The sequence below is a fragment of the Entelurus aequoreus genome, linkage group LG07, assembly GCF_033978785.1.
Source record: "Entelurus aequoreus isolate RoL-2023_Sb linkage group LG07, RoL_Eaeq_v1.1, whole genome shotgun sequence".
In the NCBI taxonomy this organism is placed as follows: Eukaryota; Metazoa; Chordata; class Actinopteri; order Syngnathiformes; family Syngnathidae; genus Entelurus; species Entelurus aequoreus.
The window spans coordinates 74,396,008-74,416,640 of NC_084737.1; the positions used below are offsets into that span (position 1 = coordinate 74,396,008).

Here is a 20,633-nt window from a genome sequence, read left to right on the forward strand (position 1 = left end):
GGACAATATCGGAATATCGGATATCGGCAAAAAGCCATTATCGGACATCCCTATTCACAATCATTATGACGGATGGATTTAAAAAAAATTTTTAATGCATTGTAAATATTCAATAGATGTAAATAAAAGTCAGAGCCAATGGGAGATCCATTATTTTGCCCATAAAATCCGATAAATAACCATTCAAAAAGCGGCTCCATTTACATTTCGTGATTTGAATATTAACCAAGTATTAGTGATAAAGTTATTACAAGCGCCTTACACAGTCAAACTATTTATGGCGGCGACGTGATCGCTTACTTTGTGCCGATGTTTACATCATCGAGTGGTCTGCTGCTTCCTCGCTTCCCTGCAAGTTTATTGTAATTCATAAATCACGCATTTCACCTGGACAGAAAGTGGCTGAGAATATAATTCGACGAGTTGAAACACTTTGACAGCCACTCAGGACATGGAACTGGCAAAAACGACACGAAAAGCGCTTGTTCCTACCTGCTCCTCACCCCGTTTCTTCACGAGGATTATGAGACATTTTTCATGTAAATGGGAATATATGAACATCCTAGCAGTCGGCATCCTGATGACAGCAGACCTTGCACACTAAGTGATGTTTTAACATGTTGGTTGGCTCTCCAAAAGTCTGCAGTGAGCAGAAATCAATGAAATTAATATGCTTAAAATGATCAAAATACGTAAATATTAAATGTTATTATAAATGTGCCCGTTACTACATTACATATATACTTACATAATGTTTGGATGTTTTTTTTAAGGGCTCTATAGGCAAAACTGTACGAGGGTTCCCAAAGGGCACCATTGTGGAGTTTTGATTGAATTTATTTCATATTTAGAATGCATTTTAAAAAATCCATCCGTCGTCATGGGTTTCATAATGGTTGTGAACGATTCGCAATATTCCAAAAAAAAGTGCAGTTGATACACTACCGTTCAAAAGTTTGGGGTCACCCAAACAATTTTGTGGAATAGCCTTCATTTCTGAGAAGAAGAATAGACTGTGGAGTTTCAGATGAAAGTTCTCTTTTTCTGGCCATTTTGAGCGTTTAATTGAGCCCACAAATGTGATGCTCCAGAAACTCAATCTGCTCAAAGGAAGGTCAGTTTTGTAGCTAAACTGTTTTCAGATGTGTGAACATGATTGCACAAGGGTTTTCTAATCATCAATTAGCCTTCTGAGCCAATGAGCAAACACATTGTACCATTAGAACACTGGAGTGATAGTTGATGGAAATGGGCCTCCATACACCTATGTAGATATTGCACCAAAAACCAGACATTTGCAGCTAGAAAAGTCATTTACCACATTAGCAATGTATAGAGTGTATTTATTTAAAGTTAAGACTAGTTTAAAGTTATCTTCATTGAAAAGTACAGTGCTTTTCCTTCAAAAATAAGGACATTTCACTGTGACCCCAAACTTTTGAACGGTAGTGTATATATTATTTTGTATGTGGAAATTGTATCATTTTTAAATGATGCTGTGGTGTATTTAATATAGTCCTCTTCCATTATAGAAATACGTTTTGGTATGACTATTGAAAGTAGGCGTGGTGAAGCGAATACTGGTTAAAACATGCTTTAACCCTTGTGTGGTGTTCGGGTCTGTGGGACCCGTTTTCATTTTTTATTAAAAGAAAAAGGATACAATTCATGAATTTTTCAAACTGAGACTCACTGACTTTGGCTCATTTTCTGTGAAGAACATATATCAGAATACATATTTAATGACCACACACCATACACCCCCCCTACACATTTCTATTACATATAAAATGTCCGGGTCCACTGGCTAATAGAAGTGTGGAAATTGATGTTCTGTGTACCACACACACACACACACACACACACACACACACACACACACACACACACACACACACACACACACACACACATACACACACAGCAGGCCTAGACAGGAGGAGGACAGAGTGTAGGTACACAGAACATCAGAGGGTCATATGTGCGAGAAAATGAGAGCAGACAGTGTTGACAAACAATGTTGCAACCTTGTGTGGGAACCGCAGGTGCAGAAACACAAAAGAAGAATCCCTGTGGGATGCAGAAACTGCCAGAGAAAGTTTCCGTGCAACGTTCATATTGTTGCTACTCAGCCAGGGTTTGCGGGTCGGATGGACCCGTTGCATTTTGTGGCTTTTAATGCCTCACAATCAAACACTTTTATGTTAAAATACTGAACAGATGTTTATTGGGATAAGGTAAACATCTGTTCAGTCTTTTAACATTAAAGTGTTTGATTGTGAGGCATTAAAAGCCACAAAATGCAACGGGTCCATCAGACCCACAAACGCTGGCTGGGTAACAATATGAACATTACACAAGGGTTAAATCAAAAACTGGTAACCCCAAATAGTGAGAACTAAAAGGAAGACATTATGTTGGGAGAGATGATAAAATGAACTGGAAATCTCATATACAAAACATACAACATAAGGTAGCAAAAAACATTTCAATAATGAATAAAACAAAACACGCCCTGGGCCAAAAATCACTTCATATTCTCTACTGCTCACTAGTGTTACCATATCTGAGTTATTGTGCAGAAATATGGGGAATTAACTACAAATGTGCGCTACATTCGTTAACCATGTTACAAAAAAGATCAGTTAGAATAATACATAATGTTGGATATAGAGAACATACAAACCCTTTATTTATTAAGTCAAAAATATTAAAGTTTGGTGATTTGGTAAAATTGCAAACAGCTAAAATGATGTACAAAGCAATCTATAACCTGCTACCAAAGAATGTACAACATTTCTTCACAAGAGGAGAAATATAACCTTAGAGGAAAAAATAATTTAAAACATTTATATGCACGTACAACACTTAAAACTTTTAGCATAACAGTATGTGGAATTAAATTATGGAATGGATTAAGTAAAGAAGTTAAAAATTGTACTGACATGATCCAGTTTAAGAGGTTGTTTAAATTAATAGTGCTTACAAAGTACAAAGAAGAAGAATTATGAGAAAAACTTCCAACCTTATTGAAAATATTCTTCATCTCAGTATGTTAATAATGACTGAATTAATTAATTACATATTACAAACTGTTGTATATACTAATTCATAGATGTTATTTTATTATATAAAAAGGTCAGTAAATGATTTTATATAATTGTAAATGCTTTGAAGTGGGAAAGGGGTAGGATTAAATAAGCTTTGCTTCTTCCCACTCCTTTTAGGGCATGATGTAAATGAAATGATATGAAATTGTGTGATGTATTATGATGTAAATGTGTTCATGTTCGAAATAAACTAAAAGAAAGAAAGAAAGGAGGGTCGGTTATGCATAAAATTGTAACCAAACTTTTAACCATTCTGCAACAAAGTCCTAAGCCACAGTAGAATGTCAGAAAACGTAACAAAACATGCTAACGGACTTGACTTGTGGGAATTTTTCTTACGACTGACTGTTTTGTGCAGCCTGACCACCTCCCAACCTTACACAATTGCACTCATGCGCACATGGCCAGGTGTTAACCACTACTCCCACTCCATGAGGGACCCGCAGACCCCCTGCGCCCCCCAAGGATTCATGGGATTTGTAGTAGTTTCTGTGTGGTTAAGCGTGATGTAAACAGCAATGAGAGGATTCTTAACCTGGGGTTTGTGTTTTTTTTTCTGCAAGCGTGTCGACGTGTTTGTGCTGTGTTCACAAACAAATTCCGCCGCGTTCTTATCAGATGTGTAAAACAAATTTACAGGCCTGCTGGGAAGAGTTGTTTATGTTTCTGACAAGTATCAACTGTCTGACATGCACAGAAGCGATGCGATGGGTTTTAGTCCAGAAACCTCCTGTGTTACAAGCGTACCTACATTAAAGTTTGACAATGTGCAAGACAAGACACCGCGCATGATTTATTCTTTGTCTTAATGCACAAGGCGGGGGTTCATTCACACGGTAACTGAGCGAATGTGTGCGGGCACGTTTACAGTTTTCAACAAACAGAGGGGTCCCGCTGTTTACTTTGAGCATCCTCTGTTAACAAAAACAGCAGAGATAAGAAACCAGTCCCGACTCCACACTCTCAATATTCCCATGTTCTCTATCTGCATGTTTCCACTGTTTTCCTGCAGGTTTTACCACATGGGCGCTGACCTAAAACGTGTAATACAATATCTATGACGTAGTGGATACTTAAAGGCCTACTGAAAGCCACTACTACCGACCACGCAGTCTGATAGTTTATATATCAATGATGAAACCTTCACATTGCAACACATGCCAATACGGCCGGGTTAACTTATAAAGTGACATTTAAAACTTCCCGGGAAATATCCGGCTGAAACATCGCGGTATGATGACGTATGCGCGTGACGAAGTCCGAGTTACGGAAGTTATGGTACCCCGTAGAATCCTATACAAAAAGCTCTGTTTTCATTTCATAATTCCACAGTATTCTGGACATCTTTTGCAATTTGTTTAATGAACAATGAAGGCTGCAAAGAAGACAGTTGTAGGTGGGATCGGTGTATTAGCAGCGGACTACAGCAACACAACCAGGAGGACTTTGTTGGAGCGCTAGCCGCGCTAGCCGCCGACCTCACCTTGACTTCCTACGTCTCCGGGCCGCCAAACGCATCGGGTGAAGTCCTTCGTCCTTCTGCCGATCGCTGGAACGCAGGTGAGCACGGGTGTTGATGAGCAAATGAGGGCTGGCTGGCGTAGGTGGAGAGCTAATGTTTTTAGCATAGCTCTGTGCAGTCCGGTTGCTATGTTAGCTTCAATGGCGTCGTTAGCACAGCATTGTTAACCTTCGCCAGCCTGGAAAGCATTAACCGTGCATTTACATGTCCACGGTTTAATAGTATTGTTGATTTTCTATCTATCCTTCCAGTCAGGGGTTTATTTCTTTTGTTTCTATATGCAGTTAAAGCAAGATGCTATCACGTTAGCTCGTAGCTAAAGCATTTCGCCGATGTATTGTCGTGGAGATAAAAGGCACTGAATGTCCATTTCGCGTTCTCGACTCTCATTTTCAAGAGGATATAGTATCCGAGGTGGTTTAAAATACAAATCCGTGATCTACAATAGAAAAAGGAGAGTGTGGAATCCAATGAGCCAGCTTGTACCTAAGTTACGGTCAGAGCGAAAAAAGATACGTCCATCACTGCCTCTCAAGTCCTTCACTGTAACGTTCCTCATCTACGAATCTTTCATCCTCGCTCAAATTAATGGGGTAATCATCACTTTCTCGGTCCGAATCTCTCTCACTCCATTGTAAACAACGGGGAATTGTGAGGAATACTAGCTCCTGTGACGTCACGCTACTTCCGGTACAGGCAAGGCTTTTTTTTATCAGCGAGCAAAAGTTGCGAACTTTATTGTCGATTTTCTCTACTAAATCCTTTCAGCAAAAATATGGCAATATCGCGAAATGATCAAGTATGACACATAGACTGGATCTGCTATTCCCGTTTAAATAAATAAAAAATCATTTCAGTAGGCCTTTAACTTTATTGCAGGACAGCAAGTGTATAAAACTAGAGTGACAGTACAAAAAGGTTCAAAGTGGAGGTTGTGTATACTTTGTGGTTACTATACAGTACGACTTACAGTGTGTTATTTCTTTCACAGATTGAATCAAAGCTGAGTGTTTTACTGGCAGATAAACACCCTGGAAGAAGTTGAAAGATTTGTTTAGTAATGCGCGGATGGTGAAACCCTCAAACCATACGTTCCACAGGCATAAAAAGGTAACCTTCCAAAATGTCACGTTATTCAGTCCTCAAAATTGTACTCCATTGGCAGCACTGTAACAGCTTCCACATTTATGATGTTGCAAAGCCCCCCCCCCGACTCTGTGAAGATTTACTTGCAAGACCTTGAAAATTAAACAGGAAGAAAAAATGCCTATATTTCTTTCCAACAGCTAACATAGTCAATGAATTTCTGGTTCGTCACAGGTGTGTTTCAGTAATGCTTTGCAAAAACGGGCTGGACATGAGTGGACACATCTGTGTTTGCAATCAAGCTAATTAAAAGGGAGCCAAAACATATTTGAGACTGTTAAAGGCCTACTGAAATGAGATATTCTTATTTAAACGGGGATAGCAGGTCCATTCTATGATTCTTGATCATTTTGCGATATTGCCATATTTTTACTGAAAGGATTTAGTAGAGAACATCGACGATAAAGTTCGCAACTTTTGGTCGCTGATAAAAAAAAGCCTTGCCTGTACCGGAAGTAGCGTGACGTCGCAGGTTGAAAGGCTCCTCACATCTGCACATTGTTTACAATCATGGCCACCAGCAGCGAGAGCGATTCGGACCGAGAAAGCGACGATTTCCCCATTAATTTGAGCGAGGATGAAAGATTTGTGGATGAGGAAAGTGAGAGTGAAGGATTAGAGGGCAGTGGAAGCGATTCAGATAGGGAAGATGCTGTGAGAGGCGGGTGGGACCTGATATTCAGCTGGGAATGACTAAAACAGTAAATAAACACAAGACATATATATACTCTATTAGCCACAACACAACCAGGCTTATATTTAATATGCCACAAATTAATCCCGCATAACAAACACCTCCCCCCTCCCGTCCATATAACCCGCCAATACAAATCAAACACCCGCACAACACACTCAATCCCACAGCCCAAAGTACCGTTCACTTCCGCAAAGTTCATACAGCACATATATTTCCCCAAAGTTACGTACGTGACATGCACACAGCGGCACGCACGTACGGGCAAGCGATCAAATGTTTGGAAGCCGCAGCTGCGTACTCACGGTACCGCGTATCCAACTCAAAGTCCTCCTGGTAAGAGTCTCTGTTGTCCCAGTTCTCCACAGGTCAATGTGTATCCAACTCAAAGTCCTCCTGGTAAGAGTCTATGTTGTCCCAGTCCTCCACAGGCCAATGGTAAAGCTTGACTGTCATATTTCGGGAATGTAAACAATGAAACACCGGCTACGTGTTTGTGTTGCTGCAGCCAGCCGCTAATACACCACTTCCCACCTACAGCTTTCTTCTTTGCTGTCTTCATTGTTCATTAAACAAATTGCAAAAGATTCACCAACACAGATGTCCAGAATAGTGTAGACGACTTAATAGCTGGCCACAATGCTGTCCCAAAATGTCCGCTACAATCCGTGACGTCACGCGCAAACGTCATCATACCGAGACGTTTTCAGCAGGATATTTCGCGGGAAATTTAAAATTGCACTTTACTAATCTAACCCGGCCGTATTGGCATGTGTTGCAATGTTAAGATTTCATCATTGATATATAAACTATCAGACTGCGTGGTCGGTAGTATAAGTATCCACTACGTCATAGATATTGTATTACACGTTTTAGGTCAGCGCCCATGTGGTAAAACCTGCAGGATTTGCAATATGAAGGTGCGTGTGGATGAATCACCAAAGAATGTAGGAAAGCACTATGTGTGGTTTAGCAGGGCGTACATGTAAACCTTTGTTTCCTGCTTTTTTTTAAAATTATTATTCTTAAACTGCAGTGGAAAAAACAAATCACAAAACTTTGGAACTGAGTTCGAAATGCTAACACGCATGAATCTTGCAAGATTTACGCTACCATATTACTTCAAACATGACCTGTACAGTTGACAGCTCCCTGAAACTGATTGAGTTCATCTTTCCACGCGAGCAGTCAGCGTCTGTTCTCTCATGGGCGAGGACTGTTTTGAAAGAGCTATTGTAGAAACATTACAGCACAGAATGGACCTAATATCGAACAACCTCATAAATTCTTGAGAGATCATGTTGAAGTAAAAGCATATTTTCGAGTGGAAAAAAATATACAAAGAAAGAAAAAAGATTATTGGCTTTTGCCTACTGCATTTATTTGGAAATCCCCACTCAAAGGTTCAGGAATAAAACTGTGCATGCATGAAATATGGTATTCTAAACGGCATTAACTGAAAAAGACTGGTCTTTTGAGGTAAGGGTTGTACAAACCCCGTTTCCATATGAGTTGGGAAATTGTGTTAGATGTAAATATAAACGGAATACAATGATTTGCAAATCATTTTCAACCCATATTCAGTTGAATATGCTACAAAGACAACATATTTGATGTTCAAACTCATAAACTTTTTTTTTTTGTTGCAAATAATCATTAACTTTAGAATTTGATGCCAGCAACACGTGACAAAGAAGTTGGGAAGGAATTTAGGGATTTCACCATCTACGCTCTGTAATATCATCAAAGGGTTCAGAGAATCTGGAGAAATCACTGCACGTAAGCAGCTAAGCCCGTGACCTTCCATCCCTCAGGCTGTACTGCATCAACAAGCGGACATCAGTGTGTAAAGGATATCACCACATGGGCTCAGGAACACTTCAGAAACCCAATGTCAGTAACTACAGTTGGTCGCTACATCTGTAAGTGCAAGTTAAAACTCTCCTATGCAAGGCGAAAACCGTTTATCAACAACACCCAGAAACGCCGTCGGCTTCGCTGGGCCTGAGCTCATCTAAGATGGACTGATACAAAGTGGAAAAGTGTTCTGTGGTCTGACGAGTCCACATTTCAAATTGTTTTTGGAAACTGTGGACGTCGTGTCCTCCGGACCAAAGAGGAAAAGAACCATCCGGATTGTTATAGGCGCAAAGTGGAAAAGCCAGCATCTGTGATGGTATGGGGGTGTATTAGTGCCCAAGACATGGGTAACTTACACATCTGTGAAGGCGCCATTAATGCTAAAAGGTACATACAGGTTTTGGAGCAACATATGTTGCCATCCAAGCAACGTTACCATGGACGCCCCTGCTTATTTCAGCAAGACAATGCCAAGCCACGTGTTACATCAACGTGGCTTCATAGTAAAAGAGTGCGGGTACTAGACTGGCCTGCCTGTAGTCCAGACCTGTCTCCCATTGAAAATGTGTGAAGCCTAAAATAGCACAAGGGAGACCCCCGGACTGTTGAACAACTTAAGCTGTACATCAAGCAAGAATGGGAAAGAATTCCACCTGACAAGCTTCAAAAATGTGTCTCTTTAGTTCCCAAACGTTTACTGAGTGTTGTTAAAAGGAAAGGCCATGTAACACAGTGGTGAACATGCCCTTTCCCAACTACTTTGGCACGTGTTGCAGCCATGAAATTCCAAGTTAATTATTATTTGCAAAAAAAAAATAAAGTTTATGAGTTTGAACATCAAATATCTTGTCTTTGTAGTGCATTCAATTGAATATGGCTTGAAAAGGATTTGCAAATCATTGTATTCCGTTTATATTTACATCTAACACAATTTCCCAACTCATATGGAAACGGGGTTTGTATGTTTGAGTTCCATTTGGGTGTACTAACATGTAACCCATGAGCAAAGTCAACCTATGAAATATTATAATATCACTTCCATGCAGTGAACCAAACTCTGAATATGAAGTGAACTTTACAGAGTGAAGACACACCAAGATAGACACGCTCCCCAACGCACACACCCGGAGGACACCTTTGATAATGAACAAAACCCGCAGCAACTAACTGTTGAGGCCAGTTGCCATGGTTACCATGGCTGAGGCACGTCAAAGGACCCAAGGTGACCGACGGGGCTGTTGATCACCGTGGTAACAGCAGAGCCGTTCAGACACACCGAGGCTGCGCTTCTTTCAAGCACCTCTTTTGTCAATCACTCATAAACACGACACACACAAAACAATATTTTTTATGATCTTCTCTGTGATGGCGACACAAGACGTTAAAGCAATGAAGCGGTCGAGGTCTGACGCACGTTGGTTTTACGGTAGGATTTTATTAGTCTTTGTACTCACGTAGTTGGTCGAAGTGTGTCTGCAGGCCATCTGGTCCTGGGACCGAGCACACCAGCCGAGCCTTTTGAAAAGTGCTCCACTTGTTCACCAGACTCCTCTGTCCTCCAATGTCATTCTGAACACACCCCGAAAAAAATTAGAAATGTGTACATTATAGGGTAATATGGCTGGAAACTCTTTATCACGTTGCAAGTGTTTTATATCGATCATTATTGGTATTTTTTATGACCTATCGAAAAATATACTTAATGTGATCATTTTTATTTAAAATGTAACCTTCCTCTTATTCTAATCCCCTCAGCTATAAAGGCAGGAAACGAAAGGTAATGTCAACACAACCATGGGAAATTCTAAAATGACATTGAACACAACAATAACATCTTTAAATTAATGTACACAAATAAGAAATACGGGAGTAATGCTAAATAAAGTGTAACAAAATAAGGCAAAGTGCGAAATTGTAAACATAGAGAAACCAGAGAGGAACTATTTTTTTCCAAGTTTACTGCCAGAATGTTACGACTGTACCCGGGTAAGCGCGGTGAAGGTAGTGTTGTATCACTTGGTGGGGACGAGCGCCTTGTATATTACACAGACCACATTGGTCTGACTGCGGTCCGTTTTTAAAAATCCCCAAAACTGCCATAATGTCGCGGTGACTTTTCCTGTTTTATTGACAATTTATTTGCTGTCTAAAGCAGTGGTCCCCAACCACCGGGCCGCGGCCCGGTACCGGTCCGTGGACCGATTGGTACCGGGCCGCACAAGAAATAAAAATTTTTTTTTAATTTTGTTTTTTGTTTTTTATTAAATCAACATAAAAAACACTATATATACATTATATATCAATATAGATCAATACAGTCTGCAGTAGGGATGTCCGATAATGGCTTTTTGCCGATATCCGATATTCTGATATTGTCCAACTCTTTAATTACCGATACCGATATCAACCGATACCGATACTGATATATACAGTTGTGGAATTAACACATTATTATGCCTAATTTGGACAACCAGGTATGGTGAAGATAAGGTCCTTTTTTTAAAATTAATAAAGTAAAATAAGATCAATAAATTAAAAACATTTTCTTGAATAAAAAAGAAACTAAAACAATATAAAATCAGTTACATAGAAACTAGTAATTAATGAAAATGAGTAAAATTAACTGTTAAAGGTTAGTACTATTAGTGGACCAGCAGCACGCACAATCATGTGTGCTTACGGACTGTATCCCTTGCAGACTGTATTGATATATATTGATATATAATGTAGGAACAACCCTTTTGTGTGAATGAATGAGGGAGGTTTTTTGGGTTGGTGCACTAATTTTAAGTGTATCTTATGTTTTTTATGTTGATTTAATTAAAAAAAAAAAAAAAAAAAAAAACGATACCGATAATTTAAAAAAACGATACCGATAATTTCCGATTTTACATTTTAACGAATTTATCGGCCGATAATATCGGCAGGCCGATATTATCGGACATCTCTAGTTTCAACATATTTGGACGGTAAAAAATAAAAAATATTAGACACATCGTCTACTTAGCAACATCCTTTTATAAACTCATTGCTGCTGGATTCCTTAAGGGGCTGACTAAAACAAGTTCAATAGATGCGTTTTGGTGTCATTTAATCTTTTTTAATGACGTTTGTTTTTTTACACAGAATCCAGCAGCACGCACAATCATGTGTGCTTACGGACTGTATCCCTTGCAGACTGTATTGATATATATTGATATATAATGTAGGAACCAGAATATTAATAACAGAAAGAAACAACCCTTTTGTGTGAATGAGTGTAAATGGGGGAGGGAGGTTTTTTGGGTTGGTGCACTAATTGTAAGTGTATCTTGTGTTTTTTATGTTGATTTAATTTTAAAAAATTAAAAAAAACCAAAAAAAAACGATACCGATAATTTCCGATATTACATTTTAAAGCATTTATCGGCCGATATTATCGGACATCTCTAGTCTGCAGGGATACAGTCCGTAAGCACACATGGTTGTATTTCTTTATGACAAAAAAAAATAAAAATACATTTTAAAAAATACGATACCCCCCCCAGTCCGTGGGACAAATTTTCAAGCGTTGACCGGTCCGCAGCTACAAAAAGGTTGGGGACCACTGGTCTAAAGCACTCATTTTTAGTTTGTCTTTTTACTCAAGAATCAACCGCGAGACAACAAGATGACGCAACCAAAAATGATAGTTGATACCGTTATCTGATTGGCTGTTAGCGTGTCACTCCCACTTATTAGTGATCACTTCCTACGTTGCTCGGTGATCAGAGAGCGAGTGCCTTTGTTCCTGCAACCAACCTTATTTCGCAATTTCCCGTATCTTCAGACGAAGAAAAAAAAATTTGCAAACGCATTTTTTATTGATAATGATTACACTTAGCCCTAATACATAATTTTCTATTACATCCCTAATACATAATTTTTTATTACAGCCCTAATTCATAATTTTCTATTAAAGTGCAAAGAAACATCATCAAATTTAATTTGAATTCCACAAATGATGATCACCATAAAAACACAAATGGAACTTTAAAAAAAGCAGTTCTCTATCCTGGCTGCTCAGTACAATACGGTCAATAATAGTACATACAGTGGTACCTCGGTATGCACCACTTTTTGCTGAAAATCTTTGCCATGGTTTTCGTATACGGCCTCACGTTATTGTACAGCGAAATATTCTGTTTGCTTAGCATTCTGTTTGCTTAGCAATCTGTGCTTTTAAAAAAAAAAAGTTTTATAATCCACTATGGGGCCAGAGAAAGTAGTTAGTGCCAGCAATTTTATTAAAAAAAAAAGGTGAGAAACACTATAGAATTCAAGAAATAACTTCTAGTTTAGTACGAAGATGACATCCTCATGGCTGTCCCCTCTTCTCTTCCCTCTCTGCTAATCGTCGTCTTCGCCAACAAGTCTTATGACATAAGGTAAAAGGGACGTTAAATGTTAATTTATCCATCTTTTAAATGTATTTCACATTGTTTTTAACATGTAAAATTTGAATTATTCTCTATAAAATGTATTTTGTGTTAATATTTTAGGCTGTGTTTAACGGATTAATTAGATTTACATATTTTCTTAAGGGAAAAAAATGCTTCAGTTGTCGTATAGTTTGATCTTCGTTGAACCTTTTGGAATGACAACCCAGGTACAATACCACTGTTCCTACAAAGTCATTTGTCACTTTATGTAGCAATGGACCTCTAAGGCAGTGTTTTTCAACCACTGTGCCGTGAGATACAGTCTGGTGTGCCGTGAGATATTATGCGGTTTCACCTATTTGGGTTAAAAATATTTTTTGCAAACCAGTAATTATAATCCGCAAATAATGTGCCGTTGCGGAGTGTCGGTGCTGTCTTGAGCTCGACAGCGTGACCATGTAATACTCTTCCATGTCAGTAGGTGGCAGCAGGTAGCTAATTGCTTTGTAGATGTCGGGAACATGGTTTGTCGTGATCACAAAATGCAGACGACAGCGGGAGGCAGTGTGCAGGTAAAAAAGGTATCTATAGCTTAAACCAAAAATAAACAAAAGGCGAGTGCCGCTAAGAAAAGGCGTTGAAGCTTAGGGAAGGCTTTGCAAAACTGAACTGGCTACAAAATAAACAAAAACAGAATGCTGGACGACAGCAAAGACTTGCAGCATGCGGAGCAGAGACAGCGTCCACAAAGTACATACGTACATGACATGACAACAATGTCCACACAAAGAAGGATACAAACAACTTAAATAGTCTTGATTGCTAAAACTTTGAACTGTTTAAACTGTTTTTTTAACTACCTTTTTATCTAACAAATTGCTCTTAAGATATTTTTTATCTGCCTTTTATATATATATATATATATATATATATATATATATATATATATATATATGTAAAAGGGCTGCAACAACTAATCGATTAAAATCGATTATAAAAATAGTCGGCGATTAATTTAGTCATCGATTCGTTGGATCTATGCTATGCGCATGCGCGGAGGCAATTACATTTTTTTATTTTTTTTATTTTTTAGGACATGGGCGGTTATTTGCCCAAGGGCGTTTATTTGCTAATATACGATAGCTTGTTTTTATATCTGTATGACAGTTAAAAATGGTAAAATTTAACTTAAAACTAGGGTTGTCAAAAATAACGAGTTAACTCATGTGATTAATCACAAAAAATGACCGCAACGAGTTGCATGTTACGTACGATCCAACGAATCGATGACTAAATTAATCGCCAACTATTTTTATAATCGATTTTAATCTATTTAATCGATTAGTTGTTGTAGCCCTAATATATATATATATATATATATATATATATATATATATATATATATATATATATATATATATATATATATATATATATACATACACTACCGTTCAAAAGTTTGGGGTCACATTGAAATGTCCTTATTTTTGAAGGAAAAGCACTGTACTTTTCAATGAAGATAACTTTAAACTAGTCTTAACTTTAAAGAAATACACTCTATACATTGCTAATGTGGTAAATGACTATTCTAGCTGCAAATGTCTGGTTTTTGGTGCAATATCTACATAGGTGTATAGAGGCCCATTTCCAGCAACTATCACTCCAGTGTTCTAATGGTACAATGTGTTTGCTCATTGGCTCAGAAGGCTAATTGATGATTAGAAAACCCTTGTGCAATCATGTTCACACATCTGAAAACAGTTTAGCTCGTTACAGAAGCTACAAAACTGACCTTCCTTTGAGCAGATTGAGTTTCTGGAGCATCACATTTGTGGGGTCAATTAAACGCTCAAAATGGCCAGAAAAAGAGAACTTTCATCTGAAACTCGACAGTCTATTCTTGCTCTTAGAAATGAAGGCTATTCCACAAAATTGTTTGGGTGACCCCAAACTTTTGAACGGTAGTGTACATACACATATATATATATATATATATATATATATATATATATATATATATATATATATATATATATATATATATATATATATATATATATATATATATATATATATATATATATATATATATATATATATATATATATATATATGTGTGTGTATTTTACCTGTTTTAAATTATATATTTGAGTCTGTCCTTTGCGTGTATTTCTCTGTGGTGTACAGCCCTTTGTTTTTCAACTGTGGTTGTTTTTTTTAAAGGGCTTTATAAATAAAGTTGGCAAGGTAAAAGTTGGTAAAACAAAGCGGGTGCGGGGAACAGCGCTCAAAGGAAGACATGAAAATGCTACAGGAAAATACCAACCAAACAGGAAAGGACACCAAAATAGTAGCACAAGACAAACACTAAAACACTACGCACAGGAAAACACCAAAAATCTCCACCAATATGTCACGATGTGACAGGTGGTGACAGTACACCTACTTTGAGACAAGAGCTATAGTGATGCATGCTTGGTTATGGTTCGAATTCATATCCAACAATTGCGGGCAAGACTTTTTACTGTCAAATCAGCTGCTGAGTTTAATTTTGACATTTTTCTGCTGGTGGTGTGCCTCAATGAAAAAAAATGTGCTTTGGCTCAAAAAAGGTGACTCTCCTAATTCTTCTTATGTAGGTTTGTTGCATCAGTTTGAGGTTAAAACAGCCGTTCTTATTTTTACACTCATATGACAGTAAGAAATGATGAAATGTTACTTCAAAACATTGCCTGTACAGCTAATAAATGACAGATTGATTATTTGGTATTAAACAACATGGAATACGCAGACATCGGTGTGTGACATGTGTCCTTGAGCAAAGATTCCACTGTATTCATAAAAATGCTAACATTATCATGCAGGTCCATACAAGTCAGCATACATAAATATCAACATTAAATAGTCACAGAGGGGTGGCAGACACAGAGATAGTAGCAAACATAAACAGTCCCCGTGCACAAGTGATTATCAATTTGATGCGTCAGGAACGTCTAAACAAAACTCTGCATACACACAAACACGCACTGATGTGCACGTATCCTACCTGTGCAGGCACACATTTTAAAATAAACTACGAGCAGACACAAAATGTATTTCCAGGGCACCTGGCTTACCTTGCACACTCGGGCCACTCTGGAGTACAGCACCTTCCCAGCAGCCCCCTCGGCCTCTTGGGCACGCTCGCTGAAGAACACGTAGACCTTATCGTCTTCTGGGTTATCTGTTTCAGACAGCGGCGCGACCCGCACAAAGTGGGCATCTGGAGAACGAGGAAGCGGGTGGACAGAGGAGAATGATGAAATTGCGCAACCCGTCGCTTATTGGACAGGTACATGGAAGAGTGCACGGGGCAAAAGAGGGGGCGCTAGAGGTTCTGTTTATGAGAAGCCGAGGCTCAGCGTGTATGTCGTTATCTGGCGTTATCAGGAGCAGACAAACATCATTCAGGAGATTTTTTGGAGATGCATTCCATCCCATAGAACATACAGTATCTTACTTGCAGTGGATGATAAATAAAATAGATGCAGATTAAGCGTTCCTGTGGGAATGTTTGGATAAGCTTAAGCAATGACAACAATAATTTAGGAATTGTGTTAACCAAAATCTTGCAGTGATCTTTTTTGGGTGTTATGATTGACAAACCTAGACAGGGTTTCAGCAAATTTTATTTAATGCTCTTTAATGTCATTTTTAATGCTACTTCAAAAAAAACCGTCCATGTCCAACTGCACATGGTTAATATATATAGTCAAAAGCTTACAATTGTCTGTAAACTAGGGATGATGTTCGAAACCGGTTCTCCCGGTTGTTCGATAAGACTCGAATCCCTTTTTGAGAACCGGTTCCCGTTATCGAGGCCACTATAGTAAAGAAAAAGAGTTGGTTCTTTATTCGAATCCCTGGGAACGAATCCCGTGTCACAGGAAATGCCCTGTGGCACGTCCCAGGAAATGACGTAGCTCAGTCATTACAGAAAGCAGCATCAACAATGGACCGGAAAAAACGCCTCAAGGCATGGCTTCATTTTACAAAAAAATACGACGAGGAAACGGCTATCTGCAATTACTGCCAGGCTTCGCTCTCATGTAAGGGGGGGTGGGGGGGGGGGGGGTAAAACAAGCATGTTGAAACATGTTCAGGCCGTACATAACCTGAAGGTTAGAGAAAGGTGCCGTGGAGAAGCAGCGACGAAGCACGCTCCTCTTCAACCTGCAGCGCCAATTCCAGTGATAGTGCTGGTGAGTAACTAACGTTAACTGTTGCCGGTTAATTTCCACATCTGCTCACTCGTAGCCTTTAGGCTAAAATAACGTTACCTCGTATGTCAATCCAGGATTGCAGTAATGTTAGCTAGACTAACGTTACCTAAGCATAGTCAGTGGCTAACGGTAACGTTAACGTTAGCATTTGTATGTGTCTGATAACGTTAACGTTATCTTGTAGCCTACACCAGTGGTCCCCAACCACGCGGCCCGGTACCGGTCCGTGGATGGATTTTTTTTTTTTATTAAAACAACATAAAAACACAAGATACACTTACAATTAGTGCACCAACCCAAAAAACCTCCCTCCTCCATTTACACTCATTCGCACAAAAGGGTTGTTTCTTTCTGTTATTAATATTTCTGGTTCCTACATTATATATCAATATATATCAATACAGTCTGCAAGGGATACAGTCCGTAAGCACACATGATTGTATTTTTTTATGACAAAAAAAAATACCATACCATGGGTAACAACAGTCAATATTTATTTATTTTATTTTATTTTTTTAGGGGGGTAACAACAGTCAATATTTATTTTTATTTTTTTTTCTTATAAAATAAAAGTGAGCTTTTGTTAAACCAAATATTGTTGTTTTTTTCCATATACAACAACCTATCTGGATTCGATAAGAGAATCGATTCGATAAGAGGTTTCGATAATGGGCTCGAACTCGATAATTTCTTATCAAACTTCATCCCTACTGTATACACACATGATTTTAATAATTTGACAATAATAACGTTAAATAGTTGAAAAGGTTACATTAACTGTTACTATCTAGTCAACTACAATTGGCTCGCAAGACTGTTTCATCTGAGAGTTTAATTTTATTCATTTATTTTTCTGTAGTAGCATCCGATGTTCGGATTTTGCGCACCGGCCGAAAAACAATAGCCAATTAAAAGATTCCGTCAATCATCACACTGTACATTCAATCAAAATTATTAAAGGGAAACAGCACTTAAGCCGCCTAAATACACATCCAATTCTGAAATAGTTGGTCAATATTATATACCCAGGAAGTCCTTTTTTAAATGTTACCTCTTTAAATCATAAATGCATGTCCTCTGAAAATATGCCGCATAATAGCCAAAAACTGGAGGTTATGTTTTTTTTAAAATTACGATACAATAAAACAAAACTAGTTAAAAAGTTTTATGGAATAATAAATGAACAGCATACTAGGAATGCAAATGATGCATTTGTTTGTAAATTGATGATTGATTTAAACGTTTTAGAAAAAGACATGCAATAATATTTGTAAAAATGCCCATAAGCCCTTTAGATGCATTAAAAATGAACTGAATCAATTTAACATATTGAATAGATTGTATTTTACACTCATACAGTTATTTAACATGGGTACAGTAGATAGCGAGTTATGTATAAAGTTAGGCAGCTAAAGGAACTTTTATTCCTTTACTTTGGCAATGCCACAAAATAAGTGTTGTGGTCTGTTGTGGGAATTGCCTTGATTGTCAATCCTAGGCCACCTTAGGCCATGTGAGGTGGCTGCGTAACGAGAGTTGCTAATGTTAGCCAAGTTAGTGCATGTGTCTTGAACTGCAGACTGAAATAAAATGGGAGTCGTGTATGAAACAAGTTCAGCGTCCTCATCAACATGACATAATGTCAGAGTTAAGGACTACATGCCTAAAGTGACCAAAGAATGGCAACGTTTGGGCCCCCGAAGCCATTTGATTTTGCCACCCAGCGGAGTATCTGCTATGGAGGTGGCGCTTTTCTGGCTTTTGGACCTTGAAAGACATTGTGTCACGTTTTAAAGCCAGAGTCGAATAAAAGAAACACACACAAAGACGTAGCAATTAACCGATGACCGCAACGTTGCGTCCATTTTCAATTTTATCATTTGATTGATTGATGTATTGACTATCGGCCAAGTCTTACAATTGTATTCTATTTTTTTAATTTTTAATGCTTTTTAATGCCATTTAAGGCCTTAATTTTCGCAAAATCCATTTAATGACGTTTAATGCTTTTTAATGCCCCGTGGAAACCGTGCTAGAACGGACTAAATAGAACTGCTCCTATTGGCTTGTATGGTAGGTACTGTGTGTCATTAGACATCACTAGATTATGTTCAATCTGTGCTATTCCATTGTCTCATTGAGTTTTTTTTCATTGTTTAAGACTCAAAGCTTTATGCTCCTTTGCAAATCTAAGTCTTTTTTTTTCCTGATTAGCCTCGCTGATTAGTGATCACCCTCACTGATTCCTTTTTTTCCCTAGGAAGTGTGTCTTGCATGAAAATGTCCAAAAATGCCATCAAATATCTTGCTGTGACTATTTTTAGTTGGATATTTTGTACTGTATGTCCACGTGCGTGTACTTTTTTTCTCCATTTTCACTTTTAAAAGCTATCCCTATAATCACGTTTCATCAAACATATATTAACGTTGTTGCCCTAGGGTAAACTGGGTAACACATGGCACACTGACAAAGCTTAACCTATTGTTACAATAACAATCTACAAGGTTAATGTAGGTTGCTTCTCTTTCTTCCCCTCCATTTTTCTGCATTCTTTCGTATCTCAAGTTATCATTACGTGTATGTATTGTTGCATTTGAACAACTGTATTGTTGATAATAAAGGTAAAGTATTGGTATTGTTTATTATCAATAGCGCTATTTCTATTGGTATTCGTATTGCTCCATTTTTAGTGTAATAATGCTCATTGTCATTTCTGTATTATTTTTTATTTTCGCTAACTGCTTATTTGCTATTACTTTTACCATCATATTTGTACATGTCGTATTTGCTGATGTTGCTCTGTTGTTGTTGTTGTTGTTTTTGTCTCTCTGTCTAATCCCCCTCTTGTCCCCACAATTCCCCCCTCTGTCGTCCTTTTTTCTCTCTTTCTATGCCCTCCTGCTCCTGCCCGGCTGCACCAAATGATAATATAAATACACTACCGTTCAAAAGTTTGGGGTCACATTGAAATGTCCTTATTTTTGAAGGAAAAGCACTGTACTTTTCAATGAAGATAACTTTAAACTAGTCTTAACTTTAAAGAAATACACTCTATACATTGCTAATGTGGTAAATGACTATTCTAGCTGCAAATGTCTGGTTCTTGGTGCAATATCTACATAGGTGTATAGAGGCCCATTCCCAGCAACTATCACTCCAGTGTTCTAATGGTACAATGTGTGTGCTCATTGGCTCAGAAGGCTAATTGATGATTAGAAAACCCTTGTGCAATCATGTTCACACATCTGAAAACAGTTTAGCTCGTTACAGAAGCTACAAAACTGACCTTCCTTTGAGCGGATTGAGTTTCTGGAGCATCACATTTGTGGGGTCAATTAAATGCTCAAAATGGCCAGAAAAAGAGAACTTTCATCTGAAACTCGACAGTCTATTCTTGTTCTTAGAAATGAAGGCTATTCCACAAAATTGTTTGGGTGACCCCAAACTTTTGAACGGTAGTGTACATTTAATAAAGTCAAATACAAATAAGGCAACAAGAGAAGTATCCTACACTTCTCTTTTGTAAAGTAAATTTGAACAGCCGATATGGGCATCTACATCAACTATATGATTTACCCGAGAAGCTGGACAGGACATAAAAAAAATAAAATTAAAATAAAAAATCTATCCCAGAAACA

At 38.1% G+C, this 20,633-nt stretch overlaps 1 protein-coding gene across 5 annotated transcripts in view; it reads right to left on the reverse strand.

Annotated features, from left to right (window-relative positions):
- The window catches only part of sema3h (sema domain, immunoglobulin domain (Ig), short basic domain, secreted, (semaphorin) 3H), a 223,171-nt gene that overhangs the window by 71,645 nt on the left and 130,893 nt on the right, over positions 1-20,633 (reverse strand). For all 5 annotated transcript variants that reach the window (XM_062054464.1, XM_062054463.1, XM_062054460.1 and 2 more), the window contains 2 exons: positions 15,849-15,994; positions 9,787-9,901 (listed from right to left, as the gene is read on the reverse strand). In XM_062054464.1, the coding sequence (XP_061910448.1) occupies positions 9,787-9,901; positions 15,849-15,994 (261 nt within the window). The remainder of the gene's footprint in view (positions 1-9,786; positions 9,902-15,848; positions 15,995-20,633) is intronic.